Source organism: Phoxinus phoxinus (genome assembly GCF_949152265.1).
Source record: "Phoxinus phoxinus genome assembly, chromosome: 3".
NCBI lineage: Eukaryota > Metazoa > Chordata > Actinopteri > Cypriniformes > Leuciscidae > Phoxinus > Phoxinus phoxinus.
The window spans coordinates 11,319,309-11,341,008 of record NC_136878.1 but is presented as its reverse complement, the minus strand read 5'-3'; the positions used below and the strand labels follow the sequence as shown (position 1 = coordinate 11,341,008).

Genomic DNA, 21,700 nt, shown 5'->3' with positions numbered 1-21,700 from the left:
ATAAAGTTGGAAAGCATCAAATCTAGTTGAATTGGAAAACATGCATTTCATGACAGACACTATATTGGCGAACTTAAGTGACTATGTATGAGTGTTCAACCTGGAAAAACACTTGTAACCTAATCTATTATTGAAGAGGTCCCAATACCTGGACAGAATGATGATAAATTAATTTTGCCTGTCATCTCTGGGAATCATATTCAAACACAGAACTGACTGCTGGGAATATTGCGTCCGCTCTAAATGATAGTGTGGCAGTTTTCTGCATAATCTGTCACACTAACAGGCCTTTCACATTTACTCATCTGAAACCTCCTGCTAGCCTCTTGCTATTAATACCTCTCTCTTTCTTTAATACATTCACTTTGCCCTTCTATTCTCTACACACAATGCTGCTTCAATCCCTAAGAGAAAGTGTGTTATGTGTGTGTGGATTTTAACCTGCCGATCATTCGCGAGTGCTGAGCAGCAGGACAATAATCCAGGCACAGAGGAACCTCCGTCTCAAGAGAACACACACACAAAGCTGAGTCACTGGCCAAGAATCCAAACACACTATCCCTATAATTATACAACACTTTCTGAAAGTGTACAAAGACATTGCTTTTGATTTCAGGCTTTCTGACCGACATAGCCAGACAAGAGTGGCCGATATCAAGTGTTTTAATACTTCATAGTTGTCAAAGGTTATTAGAACATGTTTATAGGTAATGTGATGGACTACACTAGGACACCTGTGTGTAACTATATACACAATACTGTGCATAAAGTTTGGGGTCGGTAAGATTTTTTTATGTTACGGAAGTCTCTTATCCTAAACAAGGCTACATTTACTTGATCAAAAATGCAGTGAAACAGTCATATAATGTAAAATATTATTGCAATTTAAAATAACTAGCCTCATTTTGGGCAGCCATTTCTCCAGTTTTCAGTGTCACATGATCCTTCAGAAATGTTTCTTATATGCTGATTTGGTGGAATCTTATTTTCAAGATTATTGAATGAATAAACAATTCAAAAGAACAGCATTTACTTGAAATAGGAATCTTTTGTAACATTAGCCTAATACATGTCTTAAATGTCACTTTTGACCAATTTAATGCATCCTTGCTAAATAGAAGTATTAAACCAATTTAACTGGTGTATATACACATGACACCTCATTATTTAACAATGGTAAACATTATATAATTAAACTGCCTACATATTTAAATAATATTTACTCAGAAGTTCACTTAAGATTAAAAAAAATAAATGAATTAAAAAAATAGAAAGTCAGTAATTTGCAGTCAGGTTGTACAAAACAAAAATTCAAATCAACCAAAACATTTCACAATGATGGCCACATATATATATATATATAAACAACTTACCATTAATAATGTCTAAAAATTACATTAACCTAATCTAAATATGTCAATATGAAAGTGATGACAATATTGAAATAAAATGGACAACTAAACAATAGAAGAATAAAATGCTTTAAAAGTCAATCCTTTGTGTACACTCCCAGTCCTATTCTCTCTCTCTCTCTGGTAATCACTGTAACTGCAGATAATTCTCACAGCTCTTCCTGAGCAATTGGCAAAATTCTCTATGGAACAATCCGAAAATCGGGGACAATTTCTGGGACGCACAAAACCTCACGAGAGGCCATCAAAAAGCTATTTAACATTTGTCTTTACAACAGAAGAGGGTCAAAGGTAAGAGAAACGTGTGTGTGTGTGTGTGTGTGTTAAATATTGTTGTTGTTTATTTACAAACTATAATGTTTTCTTGTACATACTGTATATAACATGTCTGCACATCCAGTTTGATGTGCTCAAACACAATCTTCCATTTTGCACAGCAAAGCAGTTTTGAGTGTTTTTAAAGTCCTTGAGCAAAAGGACATGCATTAGGTGAAAATTTGAGTGTTGTGGTACGGACATTTCCAAAAGCATGGAAACATAAGACAAAAACAGCAATACTCACAACATGAAGTCCTGTTCCCAGCAGGGCTGGTCTCCTCGCACCGTGATTGTTGTGCTTTTAACATTCTGGACCTTCAGCGTGACGTACACATTAAACTTGTCTGCAAAATAACAAGTAATAACATTAATATCTATTAGATTCTTATATGGCTCACCCAAAAATGTAAATCCTGTCTCCTCTTCATGTTCCAAACCTTTATGACTTTCTTTCTGCCATTGAAAAAAAAGAGAACTCTTCAAGAATTATACTAGCCCACTAAATGTTTTTTTTTTTTTTTTTTTACTTAATTTTTATGCACAAAATAAAGCAACTCATGTGACGACATCATGGCAATCTGACAAGTATTGTAATGGAAAACTGAGATGTGACATATTCCTAAGTGTGTATGTGTGTTAAATATTCATGGTTTTATGTAAATGCAATAGTTATTATGTGCAGCGACACAGACAGGTTGAAATAGGCTGTCAGAGGTCAAAACAAGCAGACATAATTAAACCTAGATATAAAGTGCCACAAGAGCGCAATGAGAGCTGCAAGAGGAATATGAAGACAAATGCAGTGCATCTATCATCTCTCCATTGATGGTTCCAGTAAAGCAACTCCCAGTACAAATCTCACTACTAAACCTTTTAAAAAACTGAAGTCTGGTTTGAATAATATGGACACTTTTCATTGATCTTTTGAATAGTGAAATGTTAACAAAGTAACTTTCACAACTAAAAACTTCTCTAGTCCAAAAAGTCATATTTTAACTAAATTACAAAACATGTAAGATTTTAAAAGGACAATTAACTGAAGATAGAAAAAAGTACTTTGTTCAGAGGGGATAAAGAGGTTGTTGTGCTCAGAGAAAAACACTGCTAGTCCAGGTAAAAAAGAAGGGCCCAGAGGTGGGATCTCTGGGTGAGGGCCAAGGACCCAGCCATCTTGGCCCATCGCCCGCAGTTCAGGTTCCATCTCGAGGATGTGGTGTAGCACCTGCAACTCTGCATAACCCATATAGGTGGTCCATCTTAGGGAGCAGTATTCTCTGGCACGGTACAGGACACTTCTCACTTAGGCATTTCACAAGATCGCCTTCCTCTTCTTGTCATTTTATTCCTGATGAAATGTCCATACTCAAATGTCCTTAACTGCATCCATGCTTGTCGGTTTACGTTGAGGAATACCAGACGCCATCAATCTTATTTTTTTAGGAGACACTTTACACAAAGAAAAAAAAGAAACCAACCCACAATCATCCTTTCTCACATACAAAAATGGATACACTTAAAAAACCACTTTGTCCTACTTTCCTTTTAGTTCTCTTACATTTTCACAGGTTCAACATGTCTAACATCACTTTAAGGCCTGTTTCTTCTGCACACATAATCAATGTAAGTGGGGCAGATTTATTTCAAGGCCCATATTAACAGGTTAGAGGTATTCAACATTTTTTTTAGGCAAAGGACATCTAATGGATTGTTGCATTTTACTATTCAAATGTTTGGAGTTGGTATGGTTGTTTTAATGTTGAAAGAAGTCTCTTATGCTCACCAAGGCTGCATTTATTTGATCAAAAACAAAGCAAAAACAGTAATATAGTGAAATATTAATACAATTCAAAATAACTGCTTTCTATTTTAATATATAATAAAAAGTAATGTACTCCTGTGGTGGCAAAGCTGGATTTTCAGCAGTCGTTACCCCAGTCTTCAGTGTCACATGATTCTTCAGAAATCATTCATGCTGATTTGGTGCTCAAGCAACATTTATATTTGTTATGTGGAAAACATTTTCAGGTTTCTTTGATAAATAGAGCAGCATTTACCGGTAGTAGAATTTTGTTAGAATTTGATGTACAGGGTTATAAACTTGTACATTAGTATTTTTTGTAAGAGGAACTTAACTTTTATTTCTTATTTTTGCTTCTCCACAAAAATGAGCTAATCTACTATCAATTGGTTAATTGCGATATTTAATTTACATAAAAAATACTGCAAACATCTTTTGAACAAATACAGCATATGTGCCCGTCTACAGTAAGCACTTGGAACCAATTTGGATTGATTGCTAAAACGGAGCAAAGGAAAGTAGATCAATCTGCATCTTGACCCAGGACACGGTGAACTGAATTATATGTTCTTATGAAGACCTCAAAGCAGATTACCAAACTAACAGACAGCAAGACTCATATCAAAGGTGATTGCTAAAAGAATAAGCAGAGGTAAAAAATCTGAATGAGAAAGGCATCATTATCAAAATTGGACAAAAATGATTATTCTAAACTGAACTATCATTTCAAATAAATAAATGATTATTTCCAGAAAATGTTGTTTCCAGATAATGTTATCTCCATAAAACAATGTGACCCTGTGATTACTCTAAATTTAGCTCATAAATATCAGCATGGGTTGAACTTCTCATCTGCGGATATTAATCAGTATTAGATAGCTCAATGACATTTCTATTTACAGTGACATTATTCATCCAATCAAGAACTTTGGCCTGAGAAGCCCTCACAGAAACGGAGCCTGCATTTCTACAGTCTTACAAGGAGATCTTTCTTAAAACAAGCTTTCTAAAAAAAGGCTTTCTGTCCTTCACTCTTGATTTTTTTCAACTCAGTCCAGTGGCTAATGAATCCTGCAGAAAGCCCTAGAGAAAATGTGTCCTTCACTGAAGAAGGTGTCTCAATCTTTCCACCCAAGATTATCTGGCACGGCTGACAAATAGTACAGTCGTGATCTTAACTCTCCAATTCACCTTCCCTAAACTTCTTTATTTCCAATTTTCCTCTACCTTTCACTTACCCAGGTCCAATTTACCTTAACCGTCAGTCTTGAGAAAGACAGAGAGCAGAAACACAGAAAGGTGAGCATCATCTCTGTCGATCTCAATTGTTTCTATTATTGTACGCAGTGAGATTACATGAAGAAATTGTAGTTCAATAGTTCATCCTATTTCTGTCATCCTTTACTAATTTTCTGGCCTTCTGGTCTACCTTTATGATGCGTTTATGCATGCTGCTAACTATAAAATACATTACAACATAATAAAAATAATATTTATTTTACATTTACTTCAATTATTTTAAGATATGAAAGAAAAAAAATGTTTCTCATATATATATATATATGTATGTTTGTATATGATTTATATTATGATTCTACCTGATTCTGCTCTGTAATCCTAAAACACTAACAGTATTATCAAACTTGTAAAATACATAAATCACATGACCACTACTATTTATCTAACGGTGCACTATTGCCAAGATGACAAAATTGATGACAAAATTTTCCAAGACCAAACAATGAGGGCTATGCGATCCACATTTATTGTATTGCACTATATTTTTACTATACATCAATAGTTGTCTCATTCGTTTTTATATTTTCCCCCTGAGGCATTTCCGGAGAAACATCTGAGACAACTGATAAATAAAATTCACCACAATTGTAAACTGCCAAGTCCCTTGGGTTCTAAAAGAGCAAAAGAGATAACTGTCATCTGGGTGTATATGCATACATTAGTATTAGTGTAATCCTTGAGGGTCAAGTGTCGTGTGTTTGTCTAGGTGAGAACTAGACAGCTTTTCTCAAGAGGTAATGCTAGTTTAATGAGAATTCCTCCAATTCCTCCCTCTCTCTCTCTCTCTCCCTCTGTCTCTCAGCAGACATGCTGCAAGACCCTTAAGTGTAATCTCTGTCCCCATGGATTCATCCTTATCCCAGAGCCTAGAGAGGGACACGCTTCTACAGCCCGCTCATGATATGACCACCGTAATGAAGAGCAGAACTGGGGCTGAATGAGAGACAAATAGAGGGATAGAGCTGTAGAAAATAGAAAAAGTCAGAGAAGGGCAATTGATTCTTTGTAAGAGCTGGGCTGCGTGCGTGCGTGCGTGTGTGTGTGTGTGTGTGTGTGTGTGTGTGTGTGTGTGTGTGTGTCTGTCATTGTTAAAGGGTTAGAAGGGATTCAGCTAAAGTGGTAGAGCAAATATTACTCAATAGACTATCTTCTCATAATAATACATTTCTGACCTTGCAGGTTAAGTACAAACCCTTTAAATCAAAAGTTAACAGGTACACAAAGAACAGTAAGCAAAGAAGGTGTAGTTAATGGCTGGTTTAAGTCACAAAAGGAGCCATATGTACCATTTGATGATCTACTGTCCCTCCACTAATTATTCTCCCTTCCTCCTCAAATGTCCCCAAGCAAATAATTAAGCATGTGCCCCCATCCCAGCTGAGAATAACTGTTAGTTAACAGCATATGTTGTCAATTATATGCTGGAGATGTTGGTGTACTGGTGTGGCATCTTAACTAGCTCGATTACTAGGCTTCTTAAACAGCCGTCCTTGAACATTACACTTAACACTGGGTTAACATCTTTTTTAACCTTGGGTTAAGAAACATTCCACACTTTTTTAGTATGTCCAGAGTCAAAGTGAGATGCCAAAAGTATACAAAGACTGATTACTAACTACACAGGGTAAGTAAAAACAATGTGGGGAAAAGGGTTATTACGTTAACCCAGGCTTTGTTGGGCACCAGCTGGACTTAGTCAACCATACATACCAGCAGCAATCCAGAACAAATCAACATAAATAAAGCAGTCTTCTTAAGCCCCTTTTACACAGATATTCCAGAAAATACACTGATAATGTGTCCCAGGATTTGTCCAGGGATAGTTTGATTTTGCCAGTGCCATAATGCGTGCATTCACACACATCCCGTAAAAACATGTGACATCGATGTGACGTGCAATTTACGGGTGCGAGTTTGGTTATAGAAACGGTTGCTAGTACTCCCATAAATAACTATGTGTGGAAGTCACCGTATTAAGGACTCAAATATAGAAGAGCTTGAGATGGTCTACACTGGACGCGACTGTTGCAAATCTATTTGTTCTTAGAAGTAACGCAAGTGCTTAAAGTAAGTCAGAAATAGAACTTTAGTTTACTGTTGGGCAGCATCACTGATTTTAAAGAGTTCTATCTGCTTTTGTTGAGTCACACTGCTCTGGTGTAGACATGGGGCCCTATCATACACCCTGTGCAATCCGGCGCCAGGCTCGCTCGACGCAAGTGTTTTTTGCTGGTTTCAGCCCGACGCAGTTATCAATTTCACGTCCTGCGACACGTTGTTTAATAGCAAATGCATTTGCGCCCATGGATGTGCTGGTCTGAAAACAAGGTGTGTTCAGGCACATTTTTGGAATGTTGCTATTTTGAAGCAACTGAAATAGACTGCGCCATTGACCAACTGAAACCTGGTCTAAACTCAATGGCACAATATTTTCTCTGTTATTTAAAGAGCGCGTTAATAATGTGCGCCTATAGGCGAATCCACAACGAGTGTACACTCTGCTGCTTACACACACAGGGCACACAAACTAGCCAAATATTAAAAATAAAAGGATTACAATGTAAAAGATTAATATTGTGTACATAAAGATATGGTGGAATTCAGCCAGTCCCGTAGATGTTCTGCTTGCGCGCTTTAGCAGATCCTTTACCTCTCTGGAGAAGCGTTCAGTCTTTCCGCTTTCAAATTCCACCATGTAAATAGCAACCCGCCGTGGTGCAACTGGCTTTAAAAGGGAATGGGAGATGAGACTCTTATTGGTTTATTGCATGTTACGCCCAAAACACACCCATTACTCATTAAGAGAATAGGGATAACCCTTTTAGACCATGCGCTGGGCACGCCGACCATGCGCTTAGATCGTTAAAATAGGGCCCATGGTGTTAGAGGGATCCCTCGGGCTGTGTATTCAAGAACAAAACATTAGAATCATTTTACTTTTTAGTTTAGTCAAAGTAACAAGCATGTATATTGCTGTGCAACATAATTTCTTTCATGTTTTGAAAGAAGTTTCATGTAGGCTTATTAGAGTCATTTCATAATTTGAAAATAAAGAATTAGCAAAAGTTAGTTGCAGCTTGAAATCTGCTTTTCACAAAATTGAAGACTGAGGACTCAAGGACAGCAAGGAAATATACACAAATCTCTTTTTTAAAAACTGTAGACAACAAAAAAAGCTTAATCTTTAACCTTTGCTTTTCAATCTGTAGAAAATGTACCGTAATCCTACAGTGAGGCTGCAGAACCACTGAATCATGTTTGAAGGGAAAAAAAAAACAGCATTAAACGGAAATACAGAAATGAGGTGTGATTTTTGTGATTAATGGTCTAATCTCGGCCTAGGGTGAAGCAGAGAAATGATCAAATATTCATATCATTCTAAATCTCTAATTACCATGTACGTCAGACTCTTTTTCTGCTTCTCTCTCGAACATCAATAATAATAATACCATCATCACCAGAAAAAAACCCTTCCCTACACCTAACTTTAAACTCTGTGCAAGTTACATCTTTACCCATTTGGTAAAGGTTAACTTTATGGTCCATTCTGTTTGTTACAGAGCGGAAATTTGTCTTTGACAATGGTCTCATACATACAGTAGCCTATATACATAAATACATCCACATAAGTGCTTATCAACACAACACACATTGACAACACAAACACAGAATTAAAAAGATTTACACAATCCACATCATTCCTAACATAGTCCAATATATATTTTTAAATCATCTAAACAATCAATTAAAAAGTGCTATAATGCCAACCATTCTCTTGCATTACTTCAGAAAATAGTGCAATTTAAAATGATCACTGCCATTGGAACAAACTATTTTTTTTATACGCATTTCTTCTGGCCAAAGGAATTTTGATCAGATGGGAGCATTTCAAAAGTAGAGTGAAAATTGCCAGGTTTTTTTTACCCACTTCCTTTCACAAGATTCCTTTATACACTCTCGCTCTCTCTCGCTGTCCCAGAGTGCAAAGGGGCTCCCAGGGATGCCAAACCTGATGAATATTTAATTTTTGATGACTTATGAAAATAAATAAGTCATATTCGCACACGCCTGGGCCTGTACTGCTGACATTTAACAGCTATTTGAAGAAATACTCCCACAAGTGATGTTAAAAATAATACAAAGACACTTCAGTACAAGCAATAAATATAGCCCAAATTACAGAGCACCAGATAAACTAAAATGGCATCTTTCGCCATATACAGTCCTGGTCAGAATTAATGGCACCCTTTGTAAATATGAAAATAAATATGCATTATTAATCCTTGTGACCTTTTATTCAAATAATTCACAGTTCATTTAAGTAAAACATGGGGGGGAGGGGAATAGAGAATAAATTCTCTAGCATGGACCACAATTAGAGGCACCATTTTATTCAATACATTTTGCAACCTCCTTTTGCCATTATAACAGCTCTGAGTTCTCCTATAAATAATGCCTGCTGAGTTTGTAGAACATCTGACAAGAGATCAGAGACCATTCCTTCATTTAGAATCTCTCCAGATCCTTCAAATTCCCAGCTCCATGTTGATATTCTCTCCTCTTCAGTTTTCTATAAGATTCAGGTCAGGGGACTGGAATGACCAGAACCCTAATTTTGTGCTCAGTGACCTATTTTTATGTTAATTTTTATGATTGTTTTAGATCATTGTGCTGATGCAATATCCAACCACAGCACATTATCTGTTTTTTTTTTTTTACAAAATGCATGATGTCATGTATCTGACCAAGATGTCCAGGACCTCCAGTGGAAAAATAGACCCAGAAATTTAAAGAATATGGTGGAGTTCGTTTTTGGATAAGAGAAAAGGACTTTTTCTTGAACCCCTTCAAAAAGACTTGTGGTGATGTAGGTGTTTGACTTTCTGAACCCAAGACTCTACTATTTTTTGCAATTCTCTACATGTGATCCTTAGAGAGTCCTTGCCACTTGAACTATCCTCCTCGCGAGCATCAGCTGACAATAAGCGGATCCACGTCTATTGGAATATGACGCCTATCATAGCATTCCATTATGAGGTTTATTCAGTGTTAACAGCTTTATTGCATTCCTCATGAGTCATGATATAATTACCCTCCTTCATACAGTTCCTCCTCGTGTCTACAGTTAGGACTTGGCATTCTGATAGTCCTCTTCGAATCAGACTAATTTATCTTGAATTATGTTGTTACATTCAATTATTGTCATTAAGAACATTAATGATAGCTACAAAACATTTATGTTGGTTCTGTTCTGATTACACTTGGGGGGTTATCACTACACTCCCTGCTCGTATCTATGCTAGGCTACATGGATGGGTGAGGAGTTCTTGCCCAGAGAAGAACCATACCACCAATACAAACTACTGTAGCCTATATGCTAGTTGTCAATCATCTTTGACAATAGTGGTCCTGACAGGATTGTTACTTGACCACCAAATAAGCGTATTAGAATAATTTCTGAAGGATCATGTGACACTGAAGACTGGAGAAATGGCTGCTAAAAAATTCAGCTTTGCCAACACAGGAATAAATGAATTTCTTCTGATCCAAAACAAATGTGTGTTTAGAAAAAGCTAATTATTTAGCCCAGAAAAAGGAGTTTAGACCCCCTGTCTCAATGAGAGGCTTGCTCACTTGATGCAATTAAGCATCACTAGCTGTTAAACTAAAGTGAGCCACTTTCCCTTTTCAATAAGAATCGCTCAGCGGCAAACATAATAGAATCTTATTAGGAGTCAAACTGCATTTGATTCTGGCACAGTATTCAATTCTCTGCTGTGGGTGGGACACTCGGAGAAGAGGCTGAAAAGGCTTTTTCTGTTATTAGCAATAAATTAGATTTCTATGGGTTTATCTGTCACTCAGAAAGACCTCTGTTCATTTGGGAGGCAGTCACAGACTGATGCTCTGCTGCTGCAGGCGCACACACACTCCCTCCCTCTCACCCAGTGATCTTAGACTCATTTATGGAATTGTCACTCTACATGAGGTCAATCAAGAGATCATGAATTATGCAGTTATGAGGTGCATCATCAGGTGATGAAAAACACCATATATGCATACATATTCTAGATGCACATTCAGATGAATGAAGTGTTTAATTTCTTCTCTACTAGCAGCACCAAAAAGAACCCCAAAAATAGTGACTATCTCTTCAAATAAGTTTTAAATACTCTCTAAATGCCATTGGCCGGACCGTAAGTTCCACCAACTCATGCCATTGGTTGAGCTGAGGTTTATAGGTTTAGCCCAGTCTGGGCACTCAAAAAGTAGATTGCAATTTGTTTTGATGCTGCTAATTGTGGATAAATTACACACTTCACCTTTAAGGAATTTAGCAGATGGATGGATAATGCCAGGTAAAGCAGAAGCAGACATTCGTGGTGTGGGTGGCACAAGGCGAATGAGAAGACCCAGACGCAGTCAATAAGAACAGAGAAAACAGACAGAGAGACAAAAACACTAGCTCATTAGCTTCTCAATAGATTCATTGGTTAGACTGAAAGATACTCATGTACCCATATAGATCCAGATGCCTTAAATTGTCACTGTAATCTTTACCTAATCTGACATCCTTTTAACTTCAATATCACCACCTTGTGCAAACAATTCTTGAAATATTTAGTGTCATAAAACCACACATAACAGCAACAATTCAGATTCACACATTCTAGATTCATAAACTTTTCCCTGGTAGACTGCAGGCTTTCTCTCTGAAATTGCATCGTAGACTGGAGCTGGAGATTTTCTCATGTAATTTCTTTCCTACAAAGGGGTCATGAACTGCATTTTTTAAATAATGTTTCCTGTGGTGCACTTAAAATGTTATGAATTTTACATAAAAATTGTCAGAATTTTGTAAATAAAAGCCATTTTCTTTTAGTCCTCTGATTTGAATGCTGTGTTGCTCTGTTGTGAGACTTCAATGTAAACACCCACTGCTCTGATTGGCTAGCACCTTTGCATATGATATAAGTATTAAATGTGGAACTCTCTCAAACTTTTATACATTGTTACTACTATTACTGTCGAAATGAACTAATCGTGAAAAGTGTTTATTATAGCATTACACTTAAATCTACTCCCGTTGCATGAAATCAGTGGTGAGCATTAGAGCTGATGACATGTCTGTTGAGAGCGTGAATGCAGTGATCTCGTCATTGCAACTCGATTTCTGCACTCTCATTAGTGCTTTCATCATAATAGTGCAAACACGATGTACATAAGATTGATAATTATTCATTGTGCAGTGTAGACAGCGTCATTGATTATAACGAGAGTTTTGACGTGAGTCCAGAACTCAGTCACTGTTAAACTCGCTCTGTGTGATTGACAGCTCCAGCGATTGTAATGGGAGCATTCTTAGATTGCTTTCTGTATAATTTAATCACAATTAAAGTAACTACTAAGAAAAAACAATGAAGTTGGCCGTTTAGTCACTACTGATGCATAAACGGGATTAAACAATTTTGAGGCGAACATCTGATTGTACATGAATCATTACATATCAGAAACTACTGATCACAGATTAGCCTATGCATTAGAATTAACAGGGTTTGTGTTACGGTTGTTGTGGCATTACTGTCGGGCCCATATCTCACAGTAAAAGTTTGTTTGCGAAGCCTACGCAAAATTGTGACTGATTCACCAAAGAATTCACCGTGAAATGTACCAAACAAACAAATAATGCTCTACTGAGACATTCACATAGCTGAAAATAAATTACCACTTTCCTAGCACAATCCGAAAAGAGTCGTTTCAGAGCTTGGTTTCAATAGAAGCTGTTTTTGGACTAACAGGGAGGGTTTGAGTTAGGTTCTAAGTTAAGGCTCTTAACCTTACTAGGATGTTTTTATAGTACAATGACCTCTTACATGTCAAAAGATCAAGGAAAAATTAATTTGTCAACTCATGGCCCCTTAAAGACGGATCATAACTTTATTAAAGTTTGTTACATAAAAGGTAGATTGGTCTAATTAAAATCCAAAAAGTAAGACTGATCACCCTTGGCTAACTGCTAGTTGGTCAGACTAGTTAAAGGTTCTCTAAGCGATCCTGGGTGACGTCACTTCTTGTTGACGTTCGAACTATTGCCAAACAAAACGGAGGCTAGCTAGACCCTCCCTCCTCCTCATCCACGCACTAACAACCCAAACCCCACCCCCAAATCCTTCTTGTCGGTTATTGGCTGGAACACTGTTTGTTATGTTGTGGTGCGGGTTAGTCCAGTTTGTTTTTGTTGCTGTTTGTGGAGCCTGGGGTGTCTACAGAGACAGACAGCTAGCGGATAGTGAGGAGATATTTGCTGTATGTGACAAAAAAATGTTTGGCCTAAAAAATGCGTGACATCGCTTAGAGCACCTTTAATAAGACAAAGTCTTAACATGATGGCTGTGTTTACGCAATTGCCCCAGATTATAATTTGTAATGTGGATGATATTGATAAAATGATAATGGATAAATAGCTATATTAAAAACTCTACTATACTATTTTGTCTGAATAATGTACAGTATAAATAAATGTGATTAAAGCTGCAGTCCGTCGTTTTTCCTCTTTGTCGCCATCTCTGTTAGAAATCTGCAATTGCAGTTATTCGCGGAATTATTAACTGTGCGTGGGTAGTAAATCGGCATGAAACAGCGCGGATGAACACAATGTATTGAGGCTGCCGCGTCGCTGTGGATACTGTAACGTTACTGTCATCAGCAATCTCAGAGTATACTTTTTGAAAGTGTCAACATTAGAATTTTCATCGGAAAATGTCATCTGAACAAGTAAGTAACATTCACTTTTGTTCTGACCAAATTCGGGGGGTGGGGGGAAGCATTGCAGTAGCTATATCATGCTGATTAAGTCTAACGATTGCTTATATCACGTCAAAACGTGAAAAATATATTTTTTCTGTAGCCACTCTGAAGTCCGAAGTCTTTGGGTTTTACAACTGGTGAATCTCCAGTTGTCCCTGGTGATTGTCGCTTTAAACTTTCGGGATCCGCCATACCAAGTGCTAAGCTAAATCTCCACCTCCATCATCCACACACGCTAGCCGGGGACTCCTTCTCTATGTGTACAGAAGTGACGTAATGACGCAAAGACATGCTCGAAATTCCCGCGGAAATCCACCAGTACCACTGGAATTAAAATTATTATTACAAGCTTACCGTTTTGAATCGAGGTAAGGCAAGCAGATCGTTTTGAACACTGGCTGGTTACGTTTTTTTTCAAAAATGTCTTTTTTGATATTTTTAAACCCAAAAAAGTGCCGGACTGCAGCTTTAATTTCAATATTTGCTGAAAATATTAATAAAAAAGGGATATAATTGCGTTCAATTCTAGTACCGGCTGTCATGGCTAATAATACTTATAAATTAAACAAAAAACATTAAAAACAATCAATTAATGTAATTTTGTTTTCAGTGCTCCTCTACAAATCTTATTGTAATTCAAAGTATCAGTCACTGAAAGGCATACACGTGTGTGTGTGTGTCTGTGTTTGTATCTCTCATGAGTAAGAGTGTAATATGTATTATAGTAGAGTGAAAATCCCCTGACAGTCTAGTGCTTGCCTGCTGGCTAACAAGTAAACCAGTTCACTCGGTCTCTCCAGTCCAGTCCATGCCAAACTGGGCCGCAGCATGAGTCTGATTCAAGTACTTTATTTTAGCAGCAAATACTCATCTGAATGACAATTGACTGAATGAGGTATTATTTTTTCCTCTTTGAATCTATGGCAATTGCATAGCCACAACTGTTTCATGCATGACGCAAACAGTCCATTACCTGGAGGTCCTTGTAGTTTGGCCTTTTTCACTGAAAAGGAAAGAAAAAAGACAAAGTAAGTGAAAGCCACAAATAGCAGGAAAGTGAGATTTTTTTGCAGTAATGCAATAGCTGATGAAAGGGACAAAACACAGATACAGACAAAACACTGCTTCATAAAGGATTTAACCACATATGTCCAGAGCAAGTTCAAACAAACGACAGGGTTTAATCCCAACAACCAACCTGTTATTTGATGGCCCATAGCCAGTACAAATGATTAAACCTCTCCAAAATGATTTCCACTAGGCTTATAGGAGAAAGCGTAAGCATTTACATTTACAATCTAATTGCATTTCAATAGGAGCTGTTTGGCTGACACAAGAGTCAAGACCCCCGAAAGTAAGCAATAGTTGTTCAAGGGACACAGACATTTTGGAGCAAATCATTTGAACCCTAATTGCCATGTGACTAATTACTCTAGTCTATAGAGGCACATAAATTGACATAATGACAACACTGATTGACTGATAGCACCACAAGAGCGTGACAGTCCCAAACCGCTGTCAATCGAGGGCATATATCTGGCTTATGGGGACACCTGTGTTCCATGGAAAATGAAAGAAATTTTGAGTTTTAACAATATTTGTGGTCAGAAATCATGAGATTAATCAAGATTAATTTCTTAAATTCTATTGACAGCCCAGGTTGAAAACTGTACGTTTTTTTATTATTATTATTTATCGATATACCATTAGTGGGTGGAAAATGATATGCTGTTGATACAATGCAAAGTAGAAATTCAAAATAATTTAAATAATTTGCTTATGGCTTTAGCACCTGTGTTACTACTGTTATCTAAAACCATTAAGAATTATTTTTAGATTAAGTGAAACAAACTTAACAAAATGAAAAATGTAACAATTAGAAATGTTGCCTTGGCATCTAACTGAAATTAAATAAGACTTGAAATACTAAAATGACTAAATCTACAAATGACAAATAAACCATAACAAAATAAAAAAATTTTTTAATGGAAACTGGAAATATAAAAATAATAACTACAAATATTAATAAAAGCTGAGCTAACATAAATACAGTAATACTTAAATAACACAATACAGTGTTATTATACAGTAACAATACAAAAGTAAATTATTTAATTTTAGAAACAACATATTTATTTCTTTATAGGCTATTATAAGACAAGATAATATGTTTGAAAACCAATCTTAGAGAACAAGACGTAAAGGCTCATTCACACCAAGGACGATAACTATAACGATAAATATATAGTTTTAAAAATGTAAAAGAATAGCAGAGTCCTCGCCAGAACTATAATTAATGGCAAAGAGAAACGATATGGTTGGAATCACTTTCACAACGATGCTTTTCCAGCTGATGAACGATAAAAACATTGGCGGCCAATCAGAATCCATTCTGCTTTAAAGAGCTAATGATAATTCACCCAAAAATTTAAAAAATTACTCGCACTCAAGTTGTTCCAAAACTGTATTTCTTTCTTCTGATAAACACAAAAGAAGATATTTTAAAGAATATGGGTAACCGAACAGTTGATGGGCCCCTTTGATTTCCATAGTATTGAGGGGGGAAAATACTATGGAAGTCAATGGGGCCCATGTTTGGTTACCCATATTCTTCATAATATCTTCTTTTGTGTTCAGCAGAAGAAAGAAATACAGGTTTGGAAAAACTTACGGGTGAGTAAAAGATGACAGAATTTTCATGTTTGGATAAACTATCCCTTTTAAAGCGGCAGAAGGCAAAACAGCGCTCACTTATAATAAACAGAACAATATTGTGCATTGGCGTGGTGCTAATAGTTATCGTTCTTCTTGATGTGGGCTTTACATTATTCACAGAGTTTAAAACATTGTAGCAGAACTCCTCTGGTTAAGACGACATGCCATTATCTAAACTTTCGTGAATAGTGACTATCTGCACAGATCGAATACATCATAAGATATCCAGCAAGCTTTGAATGCAATTTTTGGTCAGATTAGATAAACAGAGGCTACAGTGAGTTTACCACTGGCATGCACACATGTGATGCGGCGGCCTCATACACGTAGACCCACACAGCACCAGATGGCTGGAGGATTACACACAAGCTCTATCCCTCCCCCCAACACCAGCATCGTGCTGAATCCATCAAACTTCACTTTCCCCTACTGCCTGTGTTTCCTCTACTTGTGGAGAAAAAACTTCTAAACAAATTAACTGAGTTCTCAACAATCCAAAGCGACACAAAACACCGCAAATTAAATCTGAAGCTCTACACTTTTTTTTCAGTCTTTTTAAAAAACGTAACCGTAAAACATGGCCTGGAGCAGAGCGCTGATAGAAAAGGCAGAACATAATGATCCACTGTTGCATTCATGATGAGAGCAAATCATATTTATTTTGTACCGTTATCCCAGAATATCTCTCTATTCATCATCGAGATGTCAGTCTCTTTTGATTTTCTGTATATGCTTCCTCTCTCACGACTGCTGACAGCATGACAGATCTTTGTGACACAAAAGACCTCACAGAACAGCAATTTACTCTAGTCCAGACAAACTAAAATCAATTGTATTGGATTTATAAAGAGAGGAAACTCCTATAGATAGTCTAAAATTGATGGCATGCTCATATGCATGCATTTGGTTACCGGAGATATTCAGTTTACATACAATTTACTTCTAAGGGCAGAATATTTAGCTGCTGTAAACTATTCCAAGTCACAATAGATCAACAGACCTGATAAATTAACTAGACTTGTGCTCTGCCATGCAAAAGCAGTCACCACTATTCTAAGTTGCTCTATGAGGTTGCCAGTGGTTTAACAGTTATAGTCACAATGAAACAGAAGTAACAACATTTTTTTTTTTTTCATATTGTGACGTATAAGTTTAACAGATTATTGAAAAAGAAAAAGTGTAGGGCGGGGACTTGATTTTATGGATCAACTGATGATTGTAGAGATGTAAGCATTCCACTCCAAAATGGAGGCAGATGAACGCAAACTAGCAGGGATGGGGTTCAGTGTCATTTTCAATAAAAGATACAATTATGACATATTGATTCATTTTTATTAGTAGTGATGGATCTATCATAGTCTCATCCTCAGACATGTCATGCCCACGGACCACTGGCTGAACGTCTGATGGATAACACACACAAAATGGGAAACACTTCCGGAGTTTCAAAGTCGTCATCTGATTACCGGTAGATGAATTCTACAGGATTTCCAGGAGACGGTCGGCCTGGAAACAAAGCCGTCGTGATGCCAAACCCCCTCATGGAAGAAAAAAACCCTTGTGTTTAAAACTGTGACAATAAGCGCTTATCAGGACCAACTAAGTGCTGGTTTTTCAAAAATATGTGAAGTTTGTAGCACCATTGTTGCAGTAAACTTGCACAACGTTCTTGAATTAATCGTTTATTTGATGCACGCCAACCTGTTATCTTAGGGCCATCGACTTCACATTCTCATGCCCCTAAAAATGACCCAGAACAAAAGGACAAAGAAGCGATGTCCTATCTGCCTGTCAACTAATGCATACCCTACCTTTAATCATTTTGGTTTTGCATGATTTGGCCTTGGCTGTCTGCATATAGTTTTGTCTTATTCTAAATGTGATCAACATTTGCGTAAGTTGATGTGTTGGGGAATTTGTAAGATTTCAATTAGGCTATATTCTGCTGAAATGAACGAGACTGAGACTATTTGCTTATAGATACTAGTCAGTAAAATGATCCCATCACTAATTACTAGCTCAATATTTTCATGAATTGTTCATAATAACATCATAACATGCATTTATAAAATAGATGGGTGAATTTTCATTTAGATTCCGACTAAGCATTGCTATGTTAGGGTGATCTGGATGGTTGCTGGGTTGTTACTTACAGGCTCAAGTCAAAAGAGCCTTCAAGTCTTTGTGATATTCACATGTTTAGGTAGGCCTATTGGGTTAATGCAAGTGTAGAGGATGATTTTTTCTGATTCTATTGGAGAAAAAAAGTTTAAGGTTTAGGGTTAGGGGTTCATTTAAATTCCCAACCTTGAGCAACAGTAATACGATACCTAACCATACCTAAACAACCCCATTCCAATCTTACACCATTGGCAGAGAGTTGCCCCCCAAGTGTAGTTGGTTCACCCAAAAATTCTCTCACCCTCAAGCCATCCTAGGTGTATATGACTTTCTTCTTTCAGCCAAACACAATCAAAGTTATATTAAAAAAAAATAGCCTGGCTCTTCTAAGCTTTATAATGGGAGTGAATAGAGCCTTTTTTTAAAGCTCCAAAAAGTGCATCCATCCTTCATAAAAGTAATCCACACACCTCCAGGGTGTTAATAAAGGCCATCTGAAGTGAAGTGATTTGTGAGAAAAATGTCCACATTTATAACTTTATAAACTATAATCACTGGCTTCTGGTAACCTCCGTACGCGAGTCTAGTTCTAGTCATTATATATTGACGAACGCACAAGCGCAGAGGATAGAGCAAAACAAAAGAGTGGTCACGAATTAGAAGTCTAAAACGAGAACTTTTTAAGAGAAATGACAGAGGATTTTGATATATAAGAGAAGAGGAGCTTGAGTTTGTTGCCCAGCCCTATTTGTTTGAATCGCGAGAGGCGTCTACTCTCACCTAACCTTACGCTACTCCATGCGTCGGGTCAGAGGTCACTCTTCCGACGTGATTATGGTTTATAAAGTTAGAAATAGGGCTATTTTTCTAACAAAAATTAATCGCTTCGCTTCAGAAGGCCTTTATTAACACCCTGAAGCCGTATGGATTACTTTTATTATGGATGGATGTGCCTTATGGATGGAAGGCACCATTCACTCCCATTATAAAGCTTGGAAGAGCCAGGATACTATTCTAGAGACTCAGATCGTATTTGGCTGAAGTAAGAAAGTTAGGATGGCTTGAGGGGGAGTAAATTATGGGATAACTTTCATTTTTTGGGTGGACTAACCATTTAAATCGAGTATTTTTCGTACACTGTATTATAAATACTGAGCATTTTACATACAACTGTTCAGGAGTTACACTAGCATATAAATTGCTTAAAAGCTAACTGGCATCCATTAAATCCACAAAACTCCAACGAATGCTTTACTTGCAAATGGGATATAAACAGGCTACACTTAGCCTAAATCGAGTGACAAAAGTTAATTCAACTCAAGCTAATCTCAAACATGATAGATGGCTACTAAAGTAGGCTATGTCGAGTCAACAGGTGCACAATATCACAGTTGGCAAAAAAAATTCGGCACAAATATAGTCCCAAAAACACACCCACCATTCTGTCATGTGGATGAAACGCAATAATGTGTGCAAACTGTGTGCTTGGTGTCACAAACAATCAAAGGGTACAGTAGGACAGCCAGACAGGTGATCACAGCATTTGCGGTGCCATGACAATTCAGCATCGGGAAAACCCGTTAAGCGCATTAACAGAGTAGATGAGTCGCCTCCAATCCACAGTAACATACATACGAGTCCGTGTTACACTTACTTCTTCATCAAGAGTCACACCTGTTTTTGATAGCCTATATAACTTTTATCATAACCTGTTAGTGTTACCTGTTGCGTGAACCGGTTTCGAATAGCCCACATTTCAATGTTAAATCACACGCTATTTCAAGAAGCACATAAACACAGTAAAAGTGAGACAATGCAAAAACAAGAAAACTGGAAAATATTAAAAGGTCCCAAACACTTAACTTACCTCGCACGCACAGAAGCGACATTGCTGAGATTTTATTCCAACACAGCACAGTTATGACTTAATCACCTCCTGAGGCATTTGCCACTTTATTTCCTCCCCTATCGAAATGATATTTGAAATTGCGAAAAACAATCGTAGTTGTTTAAATTCATCATAAAAATAAGAGTGAAGTACCGACTGTGTTTGCAACGCGCCTGGGGAACTGTTCGGCGTACCCATGGCGTTAGTGACATGAGCACGAACCAATCGGCTTCAAGGAACGGATAATGTGGGCGGGTCTAAAAGATTATGGGTCGAATAACATTTTGTACGCGTACAGGTGTGTAAAGCACTCTTTAACCCGCATATTTTACAACATCTGTATCATTATAATCATTTAAAACAAACAAATACCCTGTGGTTGTCAACAATTAACTGCAGGTTTTGAATTTTCAATTTAATGAAGTGTAAAGTTAGACATTTTACAGCTGTAGTCGAGACAAGAACAATGTGTAGATTCTAAAAAAAAATAATAATAATTAAATAGAAAGAAAATAAAGAAAAAAATAAGAAAAAACGGACAGTAATGTTTGATTTCTATTGATTTAATCGCATCTTTAGTGTAACAAACTCTTACATCAGACTGTGGTGCAGCCTTTTGAGTTTAACGACTTGGATTTATGTATTTTGTGGTACAATTGCGTCATCTAGTGGTGATCATATGCTGCTTCATAATTCAGTCTAAATGAATTTATATGCATAATTATAGTCACATTAAAGGTAACCGTAAACCCAAATACAGAATATATTTAAAGGCCAATTCTTGATTAAACGTTGTTTAGTTTTCATAATAGAGCATGGTTTAAATTGAACCCAGTGTTGTTAAATTTAGCTTCATTTGTATTTGGTTTATTCAAATTCTTTCTATAGTTCTGATGGATTTAGGTATAGTTTATCATTTAAATCGACTTTAGACAGAAAAACAAATGAACTGGAAATATGATTTTGTGGGGTTATTTAGGGAAAAGTATTGTTGGTTTGATTACTATTATTATTAATTATAAATATACAGTAATCATTGCTGGTTTCTTGTTTATTTTAATCCACCTGCTCTTTTGTTTGAATTCTTTATTAGCCTCCTTGCATTTTCTTATATTTCGCTTTGAGAAGCTCCTTTAAAGGCACTATAGAAAATAAAGTTGGTATTCTTCTTATTATTATTACTTACAAATCATTCCATAGGACAAAAACGTTCCTCATTACGCCTAATTTAAACAATAGAGGTATTTCCAATTATTTGAGGTCTGTACGTAACGCCATATTTTTATTGTTTAAATTAGTTTACGAAATATTTATTCATCAATTGATAAAAAATATATTGAT

At 36.7% G+C, this 21,700-nt stretch overlaps 1 protein-coding gene across 1 annotated transcript in view; it reads right to left on the bottom strand.

Annotated features, from left to right (window-relative positions):
• unc13ba (unc-13 homolog Ba (C. elegans)) overlaps window positions 1-20,557 on the bottom strand; it is a 105,073-nt gene extending 84,516 nt beyond the window's left edge. Inside the window, exons 1-3 of the mRNA XM_079608753.1 lie at window positions 20,339-20,557; window positions 14,609-14,638; window positions 1,975-2,074 (exon numbers count right to left, since the gene is read on the bottom strand). Of these exons, the coding sequence (XP_079464879.1) occupies window positions 1,975-2,074; window positions 14,609-14,638; window positions 20,339-20,360 (152 nt within the window). The 5' untranslated portion in view covers window positions 20,361-20,557. The remainder of the gene's footprint in view (window positions 1-1,974; window positions 2,075-14,608; window positions 14,639-20,338) is intronic.
• Between the last annotated feature and the right edge of the window lie 1,143 nt (window positions 20,558-21,700).